Raw genomic sequence first — 19,318 nt, 5'->3', positions numbered from 1 at the left:
AGTTGAAAATACCCAAAGAACTGTGGGATGCCCTAAAGTGACGTTTTGGGAATATTCATGACACTTTGCTCCCATAGTTAACTGTCCAGTGGAATGAAATCCGTTTACTTGACTACAAAAGGGTTAATGACTTCAACAGTGATATGTTGCGTCTGAAAGCACGTCTCAATTTCTGTGGCAAGGAACTTACAGAAGATGATATGATCTAGAAAACTCTATCCACTTTCCCTACTGCGGCCCTTATACTAGCGAACCAGTATAGGTTGGAGTATGACAACAAAAGAATCACTACCTTCCATAAATTGATCACCATGTTGCAAGTATCTGAGCGTTATGATCAAGTTCTTCTGAACAATAATGTCAGACCTATTGGGACAAAGAAAATTCCCAAGGCTAACTATGGCAAGGTGAAGGATAGAAAGAACCCTAAAGCAAAGGGGACTGGACGTGCTGACCCTTACACACGTGGGGGCAATACACCACGTGGAAAAGGATATGGAGGCTGTGGTATGGGCCGTGGACGTCCCCCCAATTTATGGCGCATAGATGGTGGTGCAGGTCCTAGTGACCATGGTGGCACTAGACCTAGTGGTCACAAAGTGCAAAATGCACCGAAAAACCCCTAAGTAAAAAGGAAAAGAGTTGACAATGAACCTTGCTATAGGTGTGGAGACACTGCTCATTGGTATAAGAATTGCCAGGCAAGCAACAGAGTAGCAGCCAATTACAAGAGGTATAGAGAGTCTAGAGAACAAGAGGCTTACTATATGGATGAAGAAGGTCCTGAACCTAATATCAACCTCACAATCTCGGACTTTAATGGCAAGATGGACCCTGCCAAGTCAAGCGATACTCCAGATTTTGATTAATCTTTTTCATTTATTTCAAAGTTGAGTGTGAAGGCGCAATGCCTTATTTTAATTAGACTATTGGTTTGGTCTTAAAGTTTATTTTTCAATAATGGTTTGTTGAAATTAGATTTCTATGTATGAGACTTATTTTGATTATCGTTGGATTATTAATAAATTTTCATCTTTTTTTCTGAAGTATTGAGATTTTTCAAGTTTTTAAATTATTATACATGGTTCGGAAATAACACTATTAATGATGTAAAGCAATACATCCATGCAATAAAAAAAAATTTTGGAATGAAAAGTATATCATTCGACCTACGCTAGAGTACTCTAATGCTATGAGATATATATTTTTAATGATCACATCAAAATTTAATTGTAGGAATGAATCGAGGAGAAATAGAGTGTTTAGCAGATTGTGCGACTACTCACACTATATTAAGAAATCGACAATTATTTGTTGAATTAATTCCATATAATTCATGTTTGTCTACTATGACTGGATTCGACCAAATAGTAAAAGGGCGAGGAACTGCCCAATTTTTCCTGCCAAATGGCACATTGTTAAAAATCACAAATGCTCTATATGCACCTAAAGCCCATCGAATCTTGTTAAGCTTCAAAGATATTCGCATCAACGGTTATCATCTGAACACTTATTGTGAGAATGGAAGGACACGCGTTTTAGAGAAGATGAAGAGTCAAGACAATGGACTATATCTTACTAACATTCGAATTATTGAATCATATGCTGTCACCAATGATGAAATTTGGGACACTGACTTATACAGGCTTTGGCATGACCGATTATGACATCCTGGTCAAGACATGATGGTCCGTATTCTAAAGAATTCACATGGGCATCCCTTCTTTTGAGGAAAAAATAAAATGGGACAACAATCCAATACGATGCACAATGCTCGTTACACTGCTCCAATGCATTCATTACATTCTAAAGTACTAGAAGTGTTCCTTCCCTCTGCCTCAATGACTTTTTCCAAGGTACATTAGTCATTTTGCAAAGCTTGCTCTTTGGCAAAAACAGGATCGAGACCTTCATATGTTAAAGATACGAAATAAAACATTCCATTCTTACAAATGATACAAGGTGATATTTGTGGACATATCCATCTAGAATGCGGGCCATTTAAGTACTTTATGGTTCTGGTAGATGCTTCGACTCGCTGGTCACATGTTGCATTATTGTCCACACGAAACGCTGCATTTGCAAAACTTTTAGCACAGATTATTCGTTTAAGGGCTCACCACCATAATCACTCTATTAAGTCTATAAGGCTTGATAACGCTGGAGAGTTTACATCAAAAGTATTTGATGATTATTGCATGTCTATTGGGATCAATGTAGAGCATCATATTCCCCATGTGCATACACAAAATGGTCTCGCTGAAGCCACCATCAAAAAGTTACAGATGGTGGCTAGGGCACTTGCTATGTGCACCAACTTACCTATCAGTGCATGGGGTTATGTAATATTGCACGCATCCTTGCTTATTCGTTTCAGACCTACTGCTAGCCAACCATTTTCTACGTACCAGCTGGTTACTGGATATGAGCTTGACATTTCATACTTACGCATATTTGGTTGTGCTGTATATGTTCCTATTGCGCCCCCACAACGCACAAAAAATAGTCCTCAAAGACGACTAGGTATTTATGTTGGATATGAATCCCCAACAATTATTTTCTGTTTGGAACCTTTGACAGGCGATCGTTTTACCGCTAGATTTGCGGATTGTCATTTTAATGAGACAATCTTCCTGTCATTAGGGGGAGATAAGAAAAATGATTTTCAAAGGGAACGACAGGAATTGTCATGGTTTGTCCCCACTCAATCGCATTTTGATCCCCGCACTCCACAATGTGAAAGTGAAGTGAAAAGAATAATGGATCTTCAGAACGTAGCATATTCGATGACTGATGCATTTTCTGATATCGCTTAAGTGACAAGATCATATATATCAGCTGCAAATGTGCCTGCAAGATTAGAAGTCCCTAAAAAGGGGCATGGTGCCGTAGTAGGAGGTACTGCAACCACACTTAGTGGAGGTGTGGTTGAGGCCGTGGCTCCTCAAAGGAAGAAGGGGAGACCACTTGGTTCGACTGATACTTGCCCAAGGAAGAAAAGAGCGACTAAGGCACAACCAGATCCATTAATCATCGATGTGGAGAATCCCTCTCATGAGATTATCTCTGATTATAGTTATATCCATGAATCATTACTGGAGGATGCTCCGATGTTTGGTATGATTCCAGAGAACAAAGAAATCTCAATGAATTATGAGAGTGCACATGAGTTGATGGAAAGATCTTCCTTACACATTGATGATGCATTTGCATATAACGTTGCTCATGAAATAGTAGAGCATAATGATATCGAACCACGCTCTGTTGCAGAATATAAACAAAGAGCAGATTGGCCTAAATGGAAAGACGCAATCCAGGTAGAATTAGATTCACTGGCAAAAAGACATGTATTTGGTCCGGTAGTGCTAACCCCACCAAGTGTAAAGCCTGTAGGACATAAATGGGTATTTGTCAGAAAGCGTAATGAGAAGAACGAAGTCCTAAAGTACAAGGCTCGCCTTGTGGCGCAAGGTTTCTCACAACGCCCTAGAATTGACTATGAGGAGACATACTCTCCCGTAATGGACATCATAACATTTCGCTACCTTGTTAGTTTGGTAGCTTCCGAATAACTGGACATGCAACTTATAGATGTAGTTACAACATATCTCTATGGGGATAGATTCAAAGATATATATGAAAGTGCCTGATGGCCTTCAATTGCCCAAGTCAAGTGACTCTAAACCACGGAGTGCGTTTTCATTCAGGTTGAAACGCTCACTTTACGGACTAAAGCAATCAGGGCGGATGTGGTATACCCGTCTAAGTGACTACTTGATTGGGAAAAGATATAAGAATAATGAATTGTGCCCCTGCGTATTTATAAAGAAAACAAGTTCCGGATTTGCTAATGTAGTTGTATATGTTGATGACATGAACATAATAGGTACTCTTGACGAAATAAGAGAAACCACGAGCTATTTGAAATCCGAATTTGAGATGAAAGATCTTGGGAAAACTCTGTTTTGTCTAGGTCTTGAACTAGAGCACCAAGCTTGTGGAATTTTAATCCACCAGTCTGCATATGTCCAAAAGATGCTTAGGCGATTTAACATGAACACAGTGCACCCTGTTAGCACTCCCATGATCGGTCGAAGTTTGGATGTAAAGAAAGATCCGTTTCGCCCACAGGAAAATGACGAAGAGGTATTAGGAGCTGGAACTCCCTACCTAAGTGCAATATGCGCATTATTGTACTTGGCCCAATGTACTCGACCATATATTGTATTCTCAGTGAACTTGTTAGCTAGATTTAGCTCAGCGCCTACGCAGCATCATTGGAGTGGTGTTAAGAACATATTTCGATACTTCAAGGGAACTATTGACTTGGGTTTATTCTTTCCTTACAGTAAGACAGGAGGATCCGCAAATAGAATTACAGTTCCTAAAGAAAATGTCGATGACAAAATTACTATCCCTTACTCTGAAACCCCAAATAATGTTTTGGTTGGTTTCGCTGATGCTGGGTATCTTTCTGACCCACATAAAGGTCGTTCCCAAACTGGTTATGTATTCACTATTGGAAAAACGACGATATCTTGGAGATCAACCAAGCAAACCCTTGTGGCTACCTCTTCGAACCACTCAGAGATTATTGCTCTAGATGAGGCGGTTCGTGAGTGTGTATGACTAAGGTCTATCATTACTCATATTCGAGGAACTAGTGGTTTAAGTTCTACCACTGAAGAGCCTACGTGTATTTATGAAGATAAAGCTAAGTTATATCAAGGGTGACAATACGAAACATATATCTCCAAAGTTTTTCTACAATCAGCAACAACAAGCTCTCCTCAGGATTAAGTGAACCAAGTTAAATCTGAGGAGAATGTGGCAGATCTATTCACCAAGTCATTGCCTAAAGTTACGTTTGAGAAACATATAAGTGATATAGGAATGCGAAAGTTTTCCGAACTCCCTTGATTAAAGTAAGAGTCATGGGGAGAGGTAGACTTTAGGGGGAGTCTAGACCCACACATGTCATTAGTGTGTTGTACTTTTTTTCACTTCGACCAAGATCCATTTTGTCCCATTTGGTTTTATTATCTGGCAAGATTTTTGATGAGGCAACAGTTCACGCACTACTATGTCTGACTTGGCACAATGGGGAGTGTTAAAGGAACAACATTATTACCTTATTAGTGTGCCTTCATCAAAGTAACTGACGGAGACAATTGGGCAATCAGTATTGATATTTAGTTAATTATGGATCTAAATTATGTAACGAATCAATTTTCATTTATTGTCATTAAACTGATTGATATATTTTCATGTAATATTTCCCCTATATAATGGAGGTTCGTAATAATATGAATATACCAATTCCATTTCACTTTTACAAATAAAATATTATTCAAAAAATGTATTTTAAGTATTCAAATGAGGTGAACAAACTAAATCCGAAGGAAAAAAATTTAAAATTAGGGTGTAAAAAGAATACGAAGTGAAAAAGTAGACTGTGGAGTGGTAATAGCCGCACACTAATTTTATTCATAAGAACAACTAGAACACATGGCGGCTATTATTATTTTTTTCTTTTTTGTAATAAAAAGCATTGATGACCGAAACTCCAAATTTAAGAAGTGAAGTTGAAGTTGGCGCAGGTGGTCTGTCGGAACAACAAGGAGGAGCTGAATCCGAGCCTCTTGTTAGCCAAATCAAATTGAAGAAGATTGTCCTCAATCTGATGCCCTCCAATCACGATAGAAGTCCTTGGCCTCACACCGCCATCCACAAACCCTAAGCACAACACGTCCTTGCTGACCTGCACCATGGAGTTTGCCCCGAACACTCTCCAGTACACTCCATTGCTCAAAACAAGGTCAATTGCAGGCACACCGGGGCCAACACGGGTGCTGCCGATCTTCTTTGAGTCGTAACACGCTCCGAAAGGCGCTACGGATTTTACTCTTGGTATGTGAGCGAGTGATTTCACAAACGCATTGACAACAGCCTTGTAGATTGAAGTCTCCAAAACCGTGTAAGGCTTCAGAGTGCTAATTCTTGTGCCGCCAAACCCTTCTCCGTCAATGGCCAGCAATGAGGTGTTAAATGGAACCATTTTTTCGTTCACCTTGATGGAGTTTACTCCAATGAAGTATTCTGAAGAAGCATCACCTTCGAAAGACACACCGGCCGTGCTAACCGGATTTAGGATCAATTTGGTGTATGTAAGAGACTTGGAGACATCAATGCCGGGAAGGAAAACATATGGACTTCTTCCGAAAAATATGACACCTTTAGATTTTGATGTAGAGGGCAGGCAAATGGCGAACTTCCTGTCCAAGCTAAAGGCGTATGCCAACTGAGAAGGAAGTCCGACTTTAGGTCTGCCGAGGCCAGCCATGCCCTTAACACCGGCGGAAAGGTTTGCCAACAGAGAAGTGTCACCACAACTGAAGAGGACGTTTGGGGTAGACACAACCGGACCTGGTTTAGATCCATCTGTGGATCGGAGAGCGACTACGTCTTGACCTAGTTCGCCGCTCCCGGTGAGTGTGGTGGCCAGAGGGTTGTCTGGGAAGATGTTACATGTGTTGTTGTTGCACCCTGGTTTTGGGGATGAGAAGCACTCTGTGGTACACGACTTGGACTCGGCAAGTTTGCACTGGGAGGATCCGCAATGTGCAGGCTTGTAGGTTGAGGAGACATAGCCTCCCTCACAATCTACCCAAAGTGATTGACCGCCGAGGTCGACGGTCAGTTTAACGGGGACTAGAGGGGTTCTTTGGTTGATGGCGGTGAGGTATTGGAGGGTTGAAGGGTCTTTCGTCACTGGAAGAACTAGAGCTTTTGGTTTGAACGATGTTCTGGCTAGTGAGGGGGTGGCAAAGAAGAAGAAAGCTAATGAGGAAAGGAGAATAAGGCACTGAAATGAAGAGGAAGCCATTGTTATACTCTGTAAGTAATTAAAACAAGTATAAGTGGATGCTTAAACTGGAAGGAGGAAATGCTCATTTATAGGTATATCAGTGCATCACAAGTCATGTATTACCATTTTACCAAAAGAGATAGTCTTTTAGTAATGTTTGAGCAAGTCGTTCTTTTAATATATATATATATATATATATATATATATAGAGAGAGAGAGAGAGAGAGAGAGAGAGAGAGAGAGAGAGAGAGAGAGAGAGAGAGAGATTGCAATTGTGGATGGGATCACTGACCTGGATTATGTATTGGACCTTATAGTGAGCACATAGATTAATTATGAAGAAGTCAAGGGTGGCGACTCGATGGTGCTGCCAGCGAAACCCACGTTAATACATCACACTTTGAATTTCTTCCGATTCTTCACACTTTGAATTTCTTGTTGTTTGTTTTGGTTCTTAGTTTTGCTATTCGGTGGTGTATATTGGACGGCCGAAACTAGTTAATGGTATATGAAGAGACTCAGAATTTAATAATTTAAAGGTCACGGCTTTCTATGGTTTGTCTTCTTATTATCAATTCTGAAGCATTGTCTGATAACTCTGATAACATTCTTAAATTGACTAAAAGAGAAGAGTGAAGATAACAATATAATCGGGTAAATAGTACCAAGAGAAACTGTAGAAGACTTGATCACCCAATACTTCAAATGCTGGTAGTGGCATGCTCGTGTATGAGTCAAGAATTGTCAACACTTTATAATCCAAAGTGGAATTAGCATTTTGGCATACAGGACTTTGGTCTTCTTCTTTTTTTTTTGGTCAAAGGACGTTAAGTTCATCTTCAATATTTGTAATCCCCTGTAGTTCTGTGTCCTAAATTCCTGTGTTCTTAATGAGCAAGCGTATGATCTTTACACATGAGCTGGTAAGCAGGATTAACCGTATGGGTTCTTTTCTGGAATTTTTTTTTTTACAACAGTTCTTTTCTGGTCTTGAACAATACAAAAATATTCAGAAGAATACTAGCCGCTAGACGGTTAATTTTGGATGAAAAATATAGTGTACAAATGTTGACTCATTGCTACAAAATCGTACAATACTGGAACATAGACTGATACATATCCGGAATAGATGATGCAGAGACTTGGACATGGCAATTAAAACAAGCTCCAATGATACCCACAGCAAAGCATCAGACTGGCAAATCATTCCCTCCAGTCTAATAATTCATTGCTCACATAAGATACAATGTGAGCAGAGCTCTTTCTTTTAATATCTATAAACAATATCTTTCGATTGTAAATGGATATGGGTAGGGTCTCTTATAATAATTACCAGGATACTCTTCAAACTAGTTTCTATTTTCTAAGACTTTACACCAAGTAGAAGCATTCTTTAATTTCTGATGCAGTACTACTCCCAGTTTATACATCTTTATTCAATGTCAGCATGTACATAATCAACAAAAACAAAATTCTTTTCCAGTTCATGTAAAGCATAAGCTAAGCTAGCACTCACGAGGGCAAACCCAGCCAAAATGATTCGTAACTTTAGATCTGAAGGAATCCCGGCTGTTGAGGCAAAAACAACAGCTGTGCCGATTAGCAACTTCTGCCAGGTCTGAAATGCTGTATAAGCTCCTTTACATGATGAACATTTAAGTGTGTGCTGCTCAAACCTGTCCAACATCTGCATAACAAAATGAAAAGATAGAAACTAATGAACCAAAACGATTTGTAAGTAGAAGTTGAGTTATTGAAATACTTTTGTTTACAACAGTTTTCCAGAGAAAGGAAAGAAATGCTGTTTTCCCGGACCTGACGTTTTGATAAGACAGTTGAGGGCAACGGTTGTTGGTCACTTGTACCAAACCACTCAGGTTGGCTGTTGCCATGTCGCCTCAGCCAATTTCGAAATGCCAAGACAAAACGATCTGCTTGCGTGGGTGTAAATGTAATTGTTGTGTACTGCTTATTAACATCACCAAATTCTTCCTTTGACTTGGATAGAAAGACCTTCTCTTGACCCTGAAGGACAATCATGTCCCCATCGTACACCTTATTTGAAGTCCAGTGTTCATGCCATCTAGGAATCACCTGATAGAAAAAGTTGTAATATGAGGGAAATCCTAGATCATGAGAACACAAAATATTCTGTTTAAGAAAAAGAAACTTGAAATTGCACAATAATTTGAGCACAGAACTTCAGATTATTCGATTATCAGCAAAACAGAAACTTCATTTACAGATTTAAAACGTAAGTTGAAACATGAAGGGAACTTTAGATTATGATACAAAGCATTCTGTTAATGAAAGTGAAATTAAACTATATTTTGAGCATAAAATCTTCAGTTATTTGATTATGCAGCAAAACAGAAATTATTTACAAATTTGAAACTTCTTACTTCACTATACGGGAATGAGAAATAGGTATTTACAGTAATTAGATCAGAGAACTCAATACAGTACACTTGACAAATCAAATATAAGCTAGTTGACCTTTCAAAAAAAATATAAGCTAGTTGAAGATCACCAAAAGCAAGGTTGGGGGATTGTACGCCCTCCAGTGCTCTGAATCCGGAATGCTACCTGATGGATTCCTTCCCCTGTGACTGTATAGACCTTCATGCTACTAGAAGTATTAACTACCTAGAGAAACTAAATGTGATGTGTTCTATGCAAAAGGTTAAGACTCAGTATGACCTCCAATACCTATTTAAGTTAGTTAGGATATAACATTTTCAACATGAATAGAACAATAATTTCTTTTTGTTTGCATCATAATATCTGACATTGAACGAACTAATATGAGATTTCACACCTCAGCTAAGTTCCTATCATATCCTTTCAAAAAAAAAAAAGTTTTTATTGTATGGTCCACCAAAAAAAATTCTAACCTATAGCTTACTGCAATCTATTTCTGAACTTATGGTTCCAAGGACCTAGTGAAAATGTACACCCTCGGACACCAGGGTCTACCAGTTGATGGAAAAAAAAAGTGTTGGGCAGCTGCTTGCCTTTTCAAAAGGTAACTGCTACATACTATAGCGGGCGAAATTACAGGACTACTATAGGAATACCATCAAATGTATACTATCCTCACGGCATAGCAAATGCTATCCAAGTTGTGATGAGCAGAACTGGAATATAAAATACGCATGAAGTTCTCACCTGCCACCAAGCAGGCCCTGGCATGCTGAATTGGAAGAAGTTTCGAGCACTACAAACAATAGACCGGGTCTTCCCTGGTGCCATTGGAACATTGAAGGAACAAATCCATATAACCCATTTTTGATCACCAACAAGTGGAAGCTTTGTATCAATCTCTATTCTGAGTGAATCACGATAAACAGATGATTAAGATTTACAAGGATGAAAATGATTACAATTATATATATATATAAAGTAAGTTGAATGAGCTCAGTAAAAGGTAAATCTTATATATGTGTTTTTGTTTGTGTAGCACTCTCAACTCTTGATTTGGTTAGGACTTAGGACTCAGCATTGTTCAATCAAGAACATCTTGTATTTCATTGAAAAGTATGATGGCATGCTGTTACGAAATCTATTCTAAGAATTTTGTTAGCTCTGGCTGAAGAATCAAGAATGATTCACATTCTAAGTGGCTTTGCACATCAGACACCAATGAAGAGGCCTCGCACACGTTTCTTGATCTGACAATCATTTGAATTCCAGCCATGTCTGCGCACCCTGGAAATTGAAAGATTTTGATACTGGAGAATCTATATACCCTACCTAAATAAGGAAGGACAAAATTATTTTTTCCAAACCACCTCCCTTCCGAGATACTTGAAACACAATATTGAAATCCTTACCATCTGCTTTCAGCCCATATTTACTCCAATGAAAGCAAACCATACAAATCTCTCTTCTTGAAAACTCAATATCCTTTTTCCAAGTTAAGCCTCAATTATCACCAAAGTCCCCATCCTGCAACCACCCATCTTCTTCACTTAGATGCCACATTACTATTGATTAAACGATATATATTTCCATTCTCTATTCCCATTAGAAGACTTCATCGATCTCTCGATATGTGTACACACTGCCTTGATTTGACTGCATCAAGCTTAATCATTCCCCCCTCAATAGGAAGGCTCTACTCTAACCTTCAACTTTCTTCTCCAATTAATTCAACGCTATATGATCCCAAAAGCTCAGTGCCGGATTACCCCCAAGTGGAAGCCCTAGTCTCAATGGCCAACTTCTGACCCCACATCTCAAATGAAATGCTAAGCTAAAGCCAACCTTTCTTCATGAATACTAAAGAAGTAAAGAGCAATCAATACTTTGCTCAATTTTCTTTCTAGTCTAGTGAATATGCCAGAACATCCACAAATACTGCCGCCCCATGGAAACAGCAAAATTTTGGATACTTCTTCGCCAACTTTCAGTCCTACTGACTGCACCTCCCTGGTTCTATCCACCATAACACTTGAATTAGGCAATCAAGGTCAACGTCGAAGGAGATAACTGACCTTTTCTAACCCCCTTGTGGCTCCAGCTTTACCTCCTTGGCCTACCATTGATAATGACAGCCCCTCATCCCTCCTCTTCAAACCTCACTAATACCCTTCCTTTGCTACCCAAAATCCTTCATACCATTCACCATGGTCGTAGGCGTTTTCAAAATCAATGTTGAAGACTACCCCTTTTGGGCAGATTTGGCTTACCTCTCCGTCAAAATCTATCTACCTTCATCAAAGGTCATCAAGCATGAGAAATAGTGCTTCCCCAAACTTTCATTAACGAAAAACTAACCGGCCTATGATCCCCAGTCCTGCATAGCATCCATGTTTTCTTAAACAAGACTAAACTACATTGGTGGCTACATTAATACTCCCATTTCCAAGAAAGTCCTCCATAACTATCATCGAATCTTCCCTCACCATGTCCGAACATAGTTGATGAACTCCAATAGAAGGGCCATCAGAGCCAGGCTCATTTTTACAACAAAGTGAATCACCCATCCTCACCTCATCCTCTCTATAAGGAATATCTAACCAAGTTGGCTTGCCAATCCTTCAACCATTTGTTTTCCAATCACTTCTTTTATGTACAGCCTTGTATAAAAGCTAATTACTCCTTCCGCAGTTCTGCCTTCATCTTCGGTCATTGAATCTTCATTAACTCACTTCCCAATCGAAGTTAATTTCTCACTAACCGTCCTGTGAACAATTCTGTCATAGTCTATCCAGTTCATCTGTGCTCCCAAGCCTCAGCATGGTTTTCTCTAAGAAGTAATTCACTTAATTAGCCGCCATTATTTAGTTAGTAACTTTCCAATGGATTGGATAGCGACTCGAAAACTAAGAAACCGTGAAAGACTCCATAACCAACACATATTGAACTTTGACAGCATTAGGTGAAAGGAAACAAGAGTTAAATGGAATCTATGTACAGTCTACACATAATTTGAGCTTGAGATGTTGTATATAAACTATAATGCAAGGCTGATGAACTTACTTGTTTAAGTAATAACAAGGTGCTATAAACTGGGCAGTAATCCGTGGGTTGCCTTCATTAGCTCCAGAAAAGCCCCAAGAGCCACTACATTCCAGTTTAAATGGCAATGGCTTTGCTCTATCTCTCCTTCCCGTAACCTGCAGAATGATTTCACCAATGAGTACTGTCTCTACCATAAAAAATGAGCTCAAGTTGTCAAGTAATGATGCTCCTTAGTCTATCAACTATGTTCCTCAGATTATACATTTTCTACAAATACAGCCTGATTATAAAACTTCAGGTCTAAGCATTGACGTGCAAAACACCACAATCCGCAGCATAGGTGATTATTTCATTTCTTGAAGAGCACGAGGTCACCTCTTCATCAAGAGAAAGGAACGCCAGAAAAAAAAAGTTGTGAACTCTCCCAAGAAACAATAGTGGGAAGTGATGAGGGGACGGCTTTCTTGTGGTAGTAATTGCGAACTTTAATTCAGACTAAACTCGATCACTTGACAAGGGGGTTTAGGAGGTCTTTTTGAACGCATTTATCTCATATCGATAAAGCAGGTTTCGTCTTATTTTCCGGAAAAGCCTGCTATACTATTCCACTTTTGCTAAGCTAATGATGAAACAGGATCTGATCTGGATTTGTCTGCAGATGATGATGATGTCCACTCCTGGCTCAAAGAGCTTAACGAAAGGGAACTCTATAGATTAAGAAATATGCATAAAGTATTGCAAAAAAGAGCAAATTAAAGGAAAAAAAGCCTGTGTATTCTACTAAAAGGAATTCCAGGACTAAGAACAGCAAAAAAAGATCAAAAAATATGTAAACCGAAAGTTTTTCTAATATTATTATGATACAAAAATAGCTCATTCTTAGAACAGAAGCAAAAATAGATAGCGGAACACTCACCCATGATGAGTAGGATTTCTACAAATGGTTTCTTGTCTCCCGCCAGAATTTTATAAGAAAGATAAACGAGAGCATAACTAAAGACTTAAAGTAAAAATGTTGAGGAAGAAAAACCTGCAACCTCACAAGATATATTATAACAACAGACTCAATGATGGATTCGGCCAGATAAGCTGTATAAGCAAATATAATCAGAACAGGCACAATAATGTTTAATAAAAAATTTGGTAGATTTATCCTATTAGTCTATTCAATATCCTACTGGTCATTTGGCCAACCTCCTTCAAGTTATCTCCATCTGTTAACAGAGAGAAAGAAAAAGATAAAACACACAGATATTAATTTGAACCATGTACCTTATGATGAGCGAAGTCAATGTGGGAAGGATCAGACACATTTTCCATCAAGGTATCATAGCCATAGAAGAGATCACGCTGGATTGTCACAGTCGAAAACTCAGGTTTGCCAAACTCATCAGGTAGCCTAAACATACACACACCAGCACATCATAATCTCATTATAATATTCAGGACATAACACATCCAACTTCCAATATTAAATTCCAAAGATACTTAAACATCATAATCAATATTCCTCATTAAAATAACATCACAATTGAAAGTACAAAACAAATACTATATAAAGAATCAATTACATTGGAGGTTTGGAGGCATTGGCTCTTTCCCAACCATTCTCATCAGGCCAAACAAAGAGCAAGCCTTGAGACACCACTGTAGGAAACCTTATAGCACATGCTCTTGGAGACCGAACGGCACGAGCTTCAGGACCTTGAGGTGAAGCCTGAGGAATTTGAACACAGGATCCACACCCGTCAAACGACCATCCATGGTAAGAACATTGCAAGTTTCCACCTTCATCAATTCGCCCTTCCTGCAAAACCAAATAACACCCCAATTCATATCTTTCACAAAACCACATTCATAAACTGGTTCTATAATCAAAAAACCAAACTTGGGTTATATTCTTTAATCTTATTCTTACAACCTTAAACCCTAAACCATAAAGATAGAAGAAACAAGCTTACAGATAAGGGCGCGAGGCGGTGAGGGCATTTGTCATCTAAGGCCACCCAGTCCTGCTTGTTCCTATCAAACCACAAAACAATGTCTCGACCCAGAAGTTGAAATGGGGTAGGCAATTTAGGGTCCAAATCTTCAATCAGAGAAACCGGGTACCAATGATCTCTCCAGCTGAACTTGGTTCCTGAGTTTTCATCCTCGGCCTGGTCTTCAATATTGTAACTTTCCCCATCTTGTTCTGTTTTGGTGGGTCGATCTGGGTCTGTGGTCTGAGGCTGGGTTGCTACTCGTAAAGGAGAGAAGCTCTTTGATCTTCCTGAAGGTTTTCGAAGTGGGTTAGCGGTGGAGATCAAGGAAGGGAGAGATGGGTGGAGTGTTTTGAGGGTTCGGGATTGTGGGGAAGTGAAGATTGAAGCAGAAGCAGAGAAGGGGAGTAGGATTGCCATGATGGGTTTCTTCGGTGTTCAATTCTGGGATGAAGAGAAGTCTGAGGCTTTAAGAAAATGGAGAAGTTAAGAGGAGTTTGCGTGCAAGTTTGAACTGGGGTTTGGCTTTGTTCTTGTTCGGCGTTGTCTGATTTCTCTGGTGGGAACTGTGGGAGCTTTCAACGGCAATTTCAGGAGGGAAAGTTGTGTATAACTACCACCCACTGTTTTGGTTCTGGAGACGTGGCGGGAGCTTATTGGTCAAAGATTTCTGATGGTGTGGACGGTACCGGCCATCGGTGAAGTCACAGCCACAAGTTTCGGAAGTCTAGACGTTACTAGAAAACAACCAAAGGTGAACGAGGAAGGAAGGTAAGATCTTCGTTTTTGGTCTGTATGAACATATCGATACATTAAGTAGATGCTTAACGTGACCACCACCAGTATACAAGTGTTGGCATAAATTTGAGACGATTGCATCTTCTAGTTTCATCAAGAATTCTTATTACATTTACTATTGACGGGCGCAAATCTCATTAAGCTTCAACGTTCAATCTGAAGCACTTCATAGATGCGTGAGTGGGTGAAGTGACAGTACTATACAAAAAGATCAGTATAGAGCCACACCCAGCTAACAAAAGAGAGATAATCAAAGCTTGTGTCGAAAAGAAAAATGAGGACAATATTTGTGAAAGGTCACACCAGAATCATAAATGTGCATCCCCAGGGTCTGGATTTCATACCAATATCTTTGTTCTTTACATACCCTAGTAATACTTGGAATGAGATCTCACCACCAGTTAATTTTACACATCTGATGTAACACAAGTAGAATTTCAAACCTCGCACTTCTTGTCATGTTGTAGAACAAGATGGTGCTTAATGCAGGCATGTCCATTCATCTGGGGGAGATATTTGAGCCAGATTTGACCGAGGCAAAATGCAAGTTAATGTGAACGGACTCACAAGAGCAGATGTCATACCAGATAGTTCACTTCTTTGGGTAGGTCTGATGATCTGGTCCAACGTCACGCGAGCCAGTGTTTATATACGGCCCTCGGAAAGTTGCCTGGGGTGACAGTGGCTTTGTTGGATCGATAACAGGCGTTTTTGATGACCTGGATAGCAGATGTATCGTTACATAGTGAAAGGAGATTTTTGGATGGTGCTCATTGTCATTGAGTTTAATATCTACTTACGCCATGTAAAAGGGAAATGCCAAGCCTGCAGATGCAAAAACTACCAAGCCGGTAGCAACAAGAGCATTCCGTGATACGGCCATAGAACTGTTGTAGAACTATATATCTACAAGTAGAAAAGAAACATCACTGTCAGATTCTTGAATGATAATCTTTTACACAGTATTATGTAACAATGTGGAATTACATCATGTCTTCAATGGTGAGAACAAGCATATGCAGAGTTTAAAAAAACAGAAGTTCACAGCAGAAGAAGCACAAGATCAAATAACAGAGGCAAGACAAGAAAAGAAAGCCTAGGAAACACTAAACCAGAAAATGAAATTATAGAAGCCTTCCAGTCTAGATTAATACAGGAGAAGAGTTCTTCAGTACAGTTGGAGCCCATCAAGATGATAAGAACCTAGGCCTCCCTCAATCCCCACTCCTTTATAGGCTCTTCAAGTATTCTTCTATTCCTTTCCCTCATAACTCATACCATTCCCAAAGCAACGCAACCCGAAAGAACTTTGGCCTTCTTCCCTTTACTGAAAGCATAACGATAACCACAAAAGGTGACCAGCAATCATTACTGAAGCTGCCCAGCTCAACCGTGTTTCCGTAAGCAAACTCTGCCATGAAATGATGCAATAGTGACAGTGCACAAAACATCACCTGCTCTCTTTCTCCTAGACTTTAACATTAAGCAGACCAAGGGGAGATAAAAACACCTCAGCCTCCTTCATCAAAGCATAACACAGTATTCACTTCTCTCATGCACAGCAAGTCAACCAAGTATTGTGACTTGAGAGGACCTTAGCTTTCCTTGGAACTTGCAGTAGGATAGATGGAATCAGAGGACCAATGAATTCAGAAACTGTGAATCGACTTAGACAGACTTCCAAAAGAGGCCATGCTCTATTTCCTAACATCCAGTTTGGTCTCCGCTAATCTAATCATCCATCTTGAAGATTAATCATGAATGATACATCTTGAATCACCTTGTCTTTTAGGTTACTTCTAAAACAAATTCAATTCACTCGACAGCTTCAATCAGTGCCAAATAGTCAACCGGAGGGTTATAAAAAACTTGAAATATAGAGCCAGGAAACCAGCACATCATGAATTGCCAACCCCAAGACCCCATCAGTCCATAACTAACTATAGACTACATAAGCAGAGAATTGGTCCAACCTCTTCCAGGGACTCTGGTTTTAAGAACCAGCTTGGCATCCCACCTATTCCCATGCTAACTGTACTTAATTTATACCACAATCTGCCACTAAAATCCCATGCTAACTCAAAAATCATTGTACACAGTCTCAACTGCCTGATCAAAGTTAATAAACTACCCCTTGAATAAAACTGAAATTTCTGCCATTTAAGTCACTTCTTCCCCCCCCCCCCCCCCCCCCTATGACAGGGTTCCCGAAAAAGGTTTTGCTAGGATTGCCTCCCAAAGGCAAACACAAATATTTAGAAAGAAGGAAAAAAAAACAAAAAATGAGGTCCTATGCCACATCCCACTTCATGAACCAAATCCTCAAATTTTGTATTTGCTGAAATTTTCCCACCAAGAACCATTTAGCTTTGTTGGTTTTCAGTCCTGATAACAACAACACCACTCTAAAATTTAGATTACCCACTTCAACTAGTCATAATTCAAAGGAAGCTGAGGACACAGCAAACTCTAAGTGTTATCTCAACCTCCTCCTTCCCATCTTTCAGGCCTTCAATGATTTGTCAATCTTTCCCTCCCAAATCTTCTCTGAAAGTCAATCCCTCACATTGATGTCTCAACAGTTCCTGCTCCCTTCTCTTCTCCTCACTTGGACCTCCTCCTTATCAATCTCATTCAACTCCTTGATGTTGGCTCCAACATCCAGTTTATTCTCCCCAATATCCCCAGAATTCATCTTTCTCTGGGCTTCCAATAGATACTTTAGCTTTCTCATAAATTGGTACCCCTCCCAGCCCTGGGCACCAATTTCTCCCCCACTCTATTATGAAGTTTGATAATTGCATAATAATAACAAAATAATAATAATAATAATAATAATAAGCAGCTTAAAACTCTACTTTTATTTCAGACTTCAAATCTTAGATTCAGAGTGAACAAAAAAGAGAAAAAAGATGGCTTCAGTGACTAGTAGGAACTAGGAATATTGCATATCTTTTTGTAACTGATACTGTAGACCTTTAAAGAACAAAGTTGAGGAGGCTATTGCATCCAGAGAGGTTAAGGAGGTCGATATAGGCTTCTGTAAGAGAGAAACGAGGCTTGGTGGGTTGTTGAATAAGCCAAACAAGTAACATTAAGCATAGGATTGCAGCGAAAAGTGTAGAGAATGCTGCAAAGAGCTTCCTGTGGAGCGTGTTGATTCTCAGTGCCTAATTATCACCACAGTGTTTAGGAGATTTCGAGAGGACTTGGGACATTTATTAGTTATTAGTTTTCCCCCTCAACAACATTTCCCTAACATCAATGCCGCCAGTTCAGTTTATTAACACATTCACAAAACACTAGAAAAATTCCAAGTCCTGAAAAGAATCTAATAACACTTGTTTGGTCCACAACCCTCAGAATCAGTTCTGCTGTAATGTCGAGCTTCCGACTAGGATTCTTCCCCAAATTCAGGACCCCAGACAAAACCCAACCAGATTTCATAAGAGACTTAAAAACGAGGTGCATAATTTCTAGCCTAGTTCTGGAGAAGCAAGCTTCAAGGTAGTTGTCAAATGAATTGCAAGTAAAATTACCAAGCTCAAGAAAAAATTCTGATCCACACCATATGATCACTATTGAAGCAGAAATTGATTGGAATAGATAAAAAGGCATTCAGACACAGATATACCAATCCGTTATGGATTAAAACTAAGCCAGCTACTATGATTGTACAATGAGTTGGGGTGAAGTAGGAAAATTATAGATTGCGAGAGAAGAGAAGTAGATACCTGAGCTTGAGTGACTTTGCAAATGGGGGCGATTGGTGCCCAAAAGACTCCCAAGAGAAGTAAGAAAGCTCGCCGGACACACTTCGATTTTGCGTTTTAGACCGAGGGTGTGGATTTACTTCTCGCTTTTGACACCGAGGGTATCAACGGAAATAAATGAATGGATGATTAAATAAGAAATGCTTTTTAAAGTGTAATTCTTAAACTTTGATGATATATGAAGAGAAATAAGTAAGAGCGGCAGATTTCTATTCCAACTCAATTCGTATATCATCCGTATTAAATACTTGGTATGTGGTATGTGGTATGTGGTACGGGTGTACCATACGTTAAAGTTTGTACATTTGGTGATATTGATTTTCCGTATACCACGGTATATTATACCTACCGACTTATATATATCTTTAATTTCAACTGTTGATTATTTGAAAAATAGATCCTAACGGTAGAAAATCTACTAAACTAGTCTA

At 39.3% G+C, this 19,318-nt stretch overlaps 3 protein-coding genes across 3 annotated transcripts; all 3 read right to left on the bottom strand.

The window, feature by feature from the left end:
* Window positions 1-5,531: 5,531 nt before the first annotated feature.
* LOC126786207 (probable aspartic proteinase GIP2) lies at window positions 5,532-6,953 on the bottom strand. Its single transcript, XM_050511967.1, has one exon. The coding sequence runs from the start codon at window positions 6,884-6,886 to the stop codon at window positions 5,573-5,575; it is 1,314 nt and encodes a 437-aa protein (XP_050367924.1). The 5' UTR covers window positions 6,887-6,953; the 3' UTR covers window positions 5,532-5,572.
* Window positions 6,954-8,108: 1,155 nt separating this feature from the next.
* Window positions 8,109-14,893, bottom strand: LOC126786205 (pheophorbide a oxygenase, chloroplastic). The gene is made up of 7 exons (XM_050511966.1): window positions 14,296-14,893; window positions 13,906-14,141; window positions 13,607-13,733; window positions 12,353-12,489; window positions 10,037-10,196; window positions 8,684-8,962; window positions 8,109-8,555 (listed from the first exon to the last, which is right to left on the bottom strand). Exons 1-7 carry the CDS (start codon window positions 14,734-14,736, stop codon window positions 8,301-8,303), a joined length of 1,635 nt encoding a protein of 544 aa, XP_050367923.1. The 5' UTR covers window positions 14,737-14,893; the 3' UTR covers window positions 8,109-8,300.
* Window positions 14,894-15,406: 513 nt separating this feature from the next.
* On the bottom strand, window positions 15,407-18,984 carry LOC126786226 (uncharacterized). The gene is made up of 3 exons (XM_050511987.1): window positions 18,849-18,984; window positions 15,915-16,020; window positions 15,407-15,833 (listed from the first exon to the last, which is right to left on the bottom strand). Exons 2-3 carry the CDS (start codon window positions 15,995-15,997, stop codon window positions 15,707-15,709), a joined length of 210 nt encoding a protein of 69 aa, XP_050367944.1. The 5' UTR covers window positions 15,998-16,020; window positions 18,849-18,984; the 3' UTR covers window positions 15,407-15,706.
* Between the last annotated feature and the right edge of the window lie 334 nt (window positions 18,985-19,318).

Source organism: Argentina anserina, chromosome 3 (genome assembly GCF_933775445.1).
Source record: "Argentina anserina chromosome 3, drPotAnse1.1, whole genome shotgun sequence".
Lineage (NCBI taxonomy): Eukaryota > Viridiplantae > Streptophyta > Magnoliopsida > Rosales > Rosaceae > Argentina > Argentina anserina.
This window is presented reverse-complemented; position numbering and strand designations above follow the sequence as displayed.

Bases quoted from the DNA above. Each gene is read 5' to 3' on its own strand.
- LOC126786207 (XM_050511967.1), bottom strand. From the start codon at position 6,886: ATGGCTTCCTCTTCATTTCAGTGCCTTATTCTCCTTTCCTCATTAGCT.
- LOC126786205 (XM_050511966.1), bottom strand. From the start codon at position 14,736: ATGGCAATCCTACTCCCCTTCTCTGCTTCTGCTTCAATCTTCACTTCC. The intron at 13,734-13,905 runs GTAATTGATTCT...GTGTATGTTTAG, and splicing joins AATGCCTCCAAACCTCCAAT to GCTACCTGATGAGTTTGGCA. The intron at 8,556-8,683 runs GTCCGGGAAAAC...TTTGTTATGCAG, and splicing joins CTGTCTTATCAAAACGTCAG to ATGTTGGACAGGTTTGAGCA.
- LOC126786226 (XM_050511987.1), bottom strand. From the start codon at position 15,997: ATGGCCGTATCACGGAATGCTCTTGTTGCTACCGGCTTGGTAGTTTTT. The intron at 15,834-15,914 runs GTAAGTAGATAT...TCTGCTATCCAG, and splicing joins GCATTTCCCTTTTACATGGC to GTCATCAAAAACGCCTGTTA.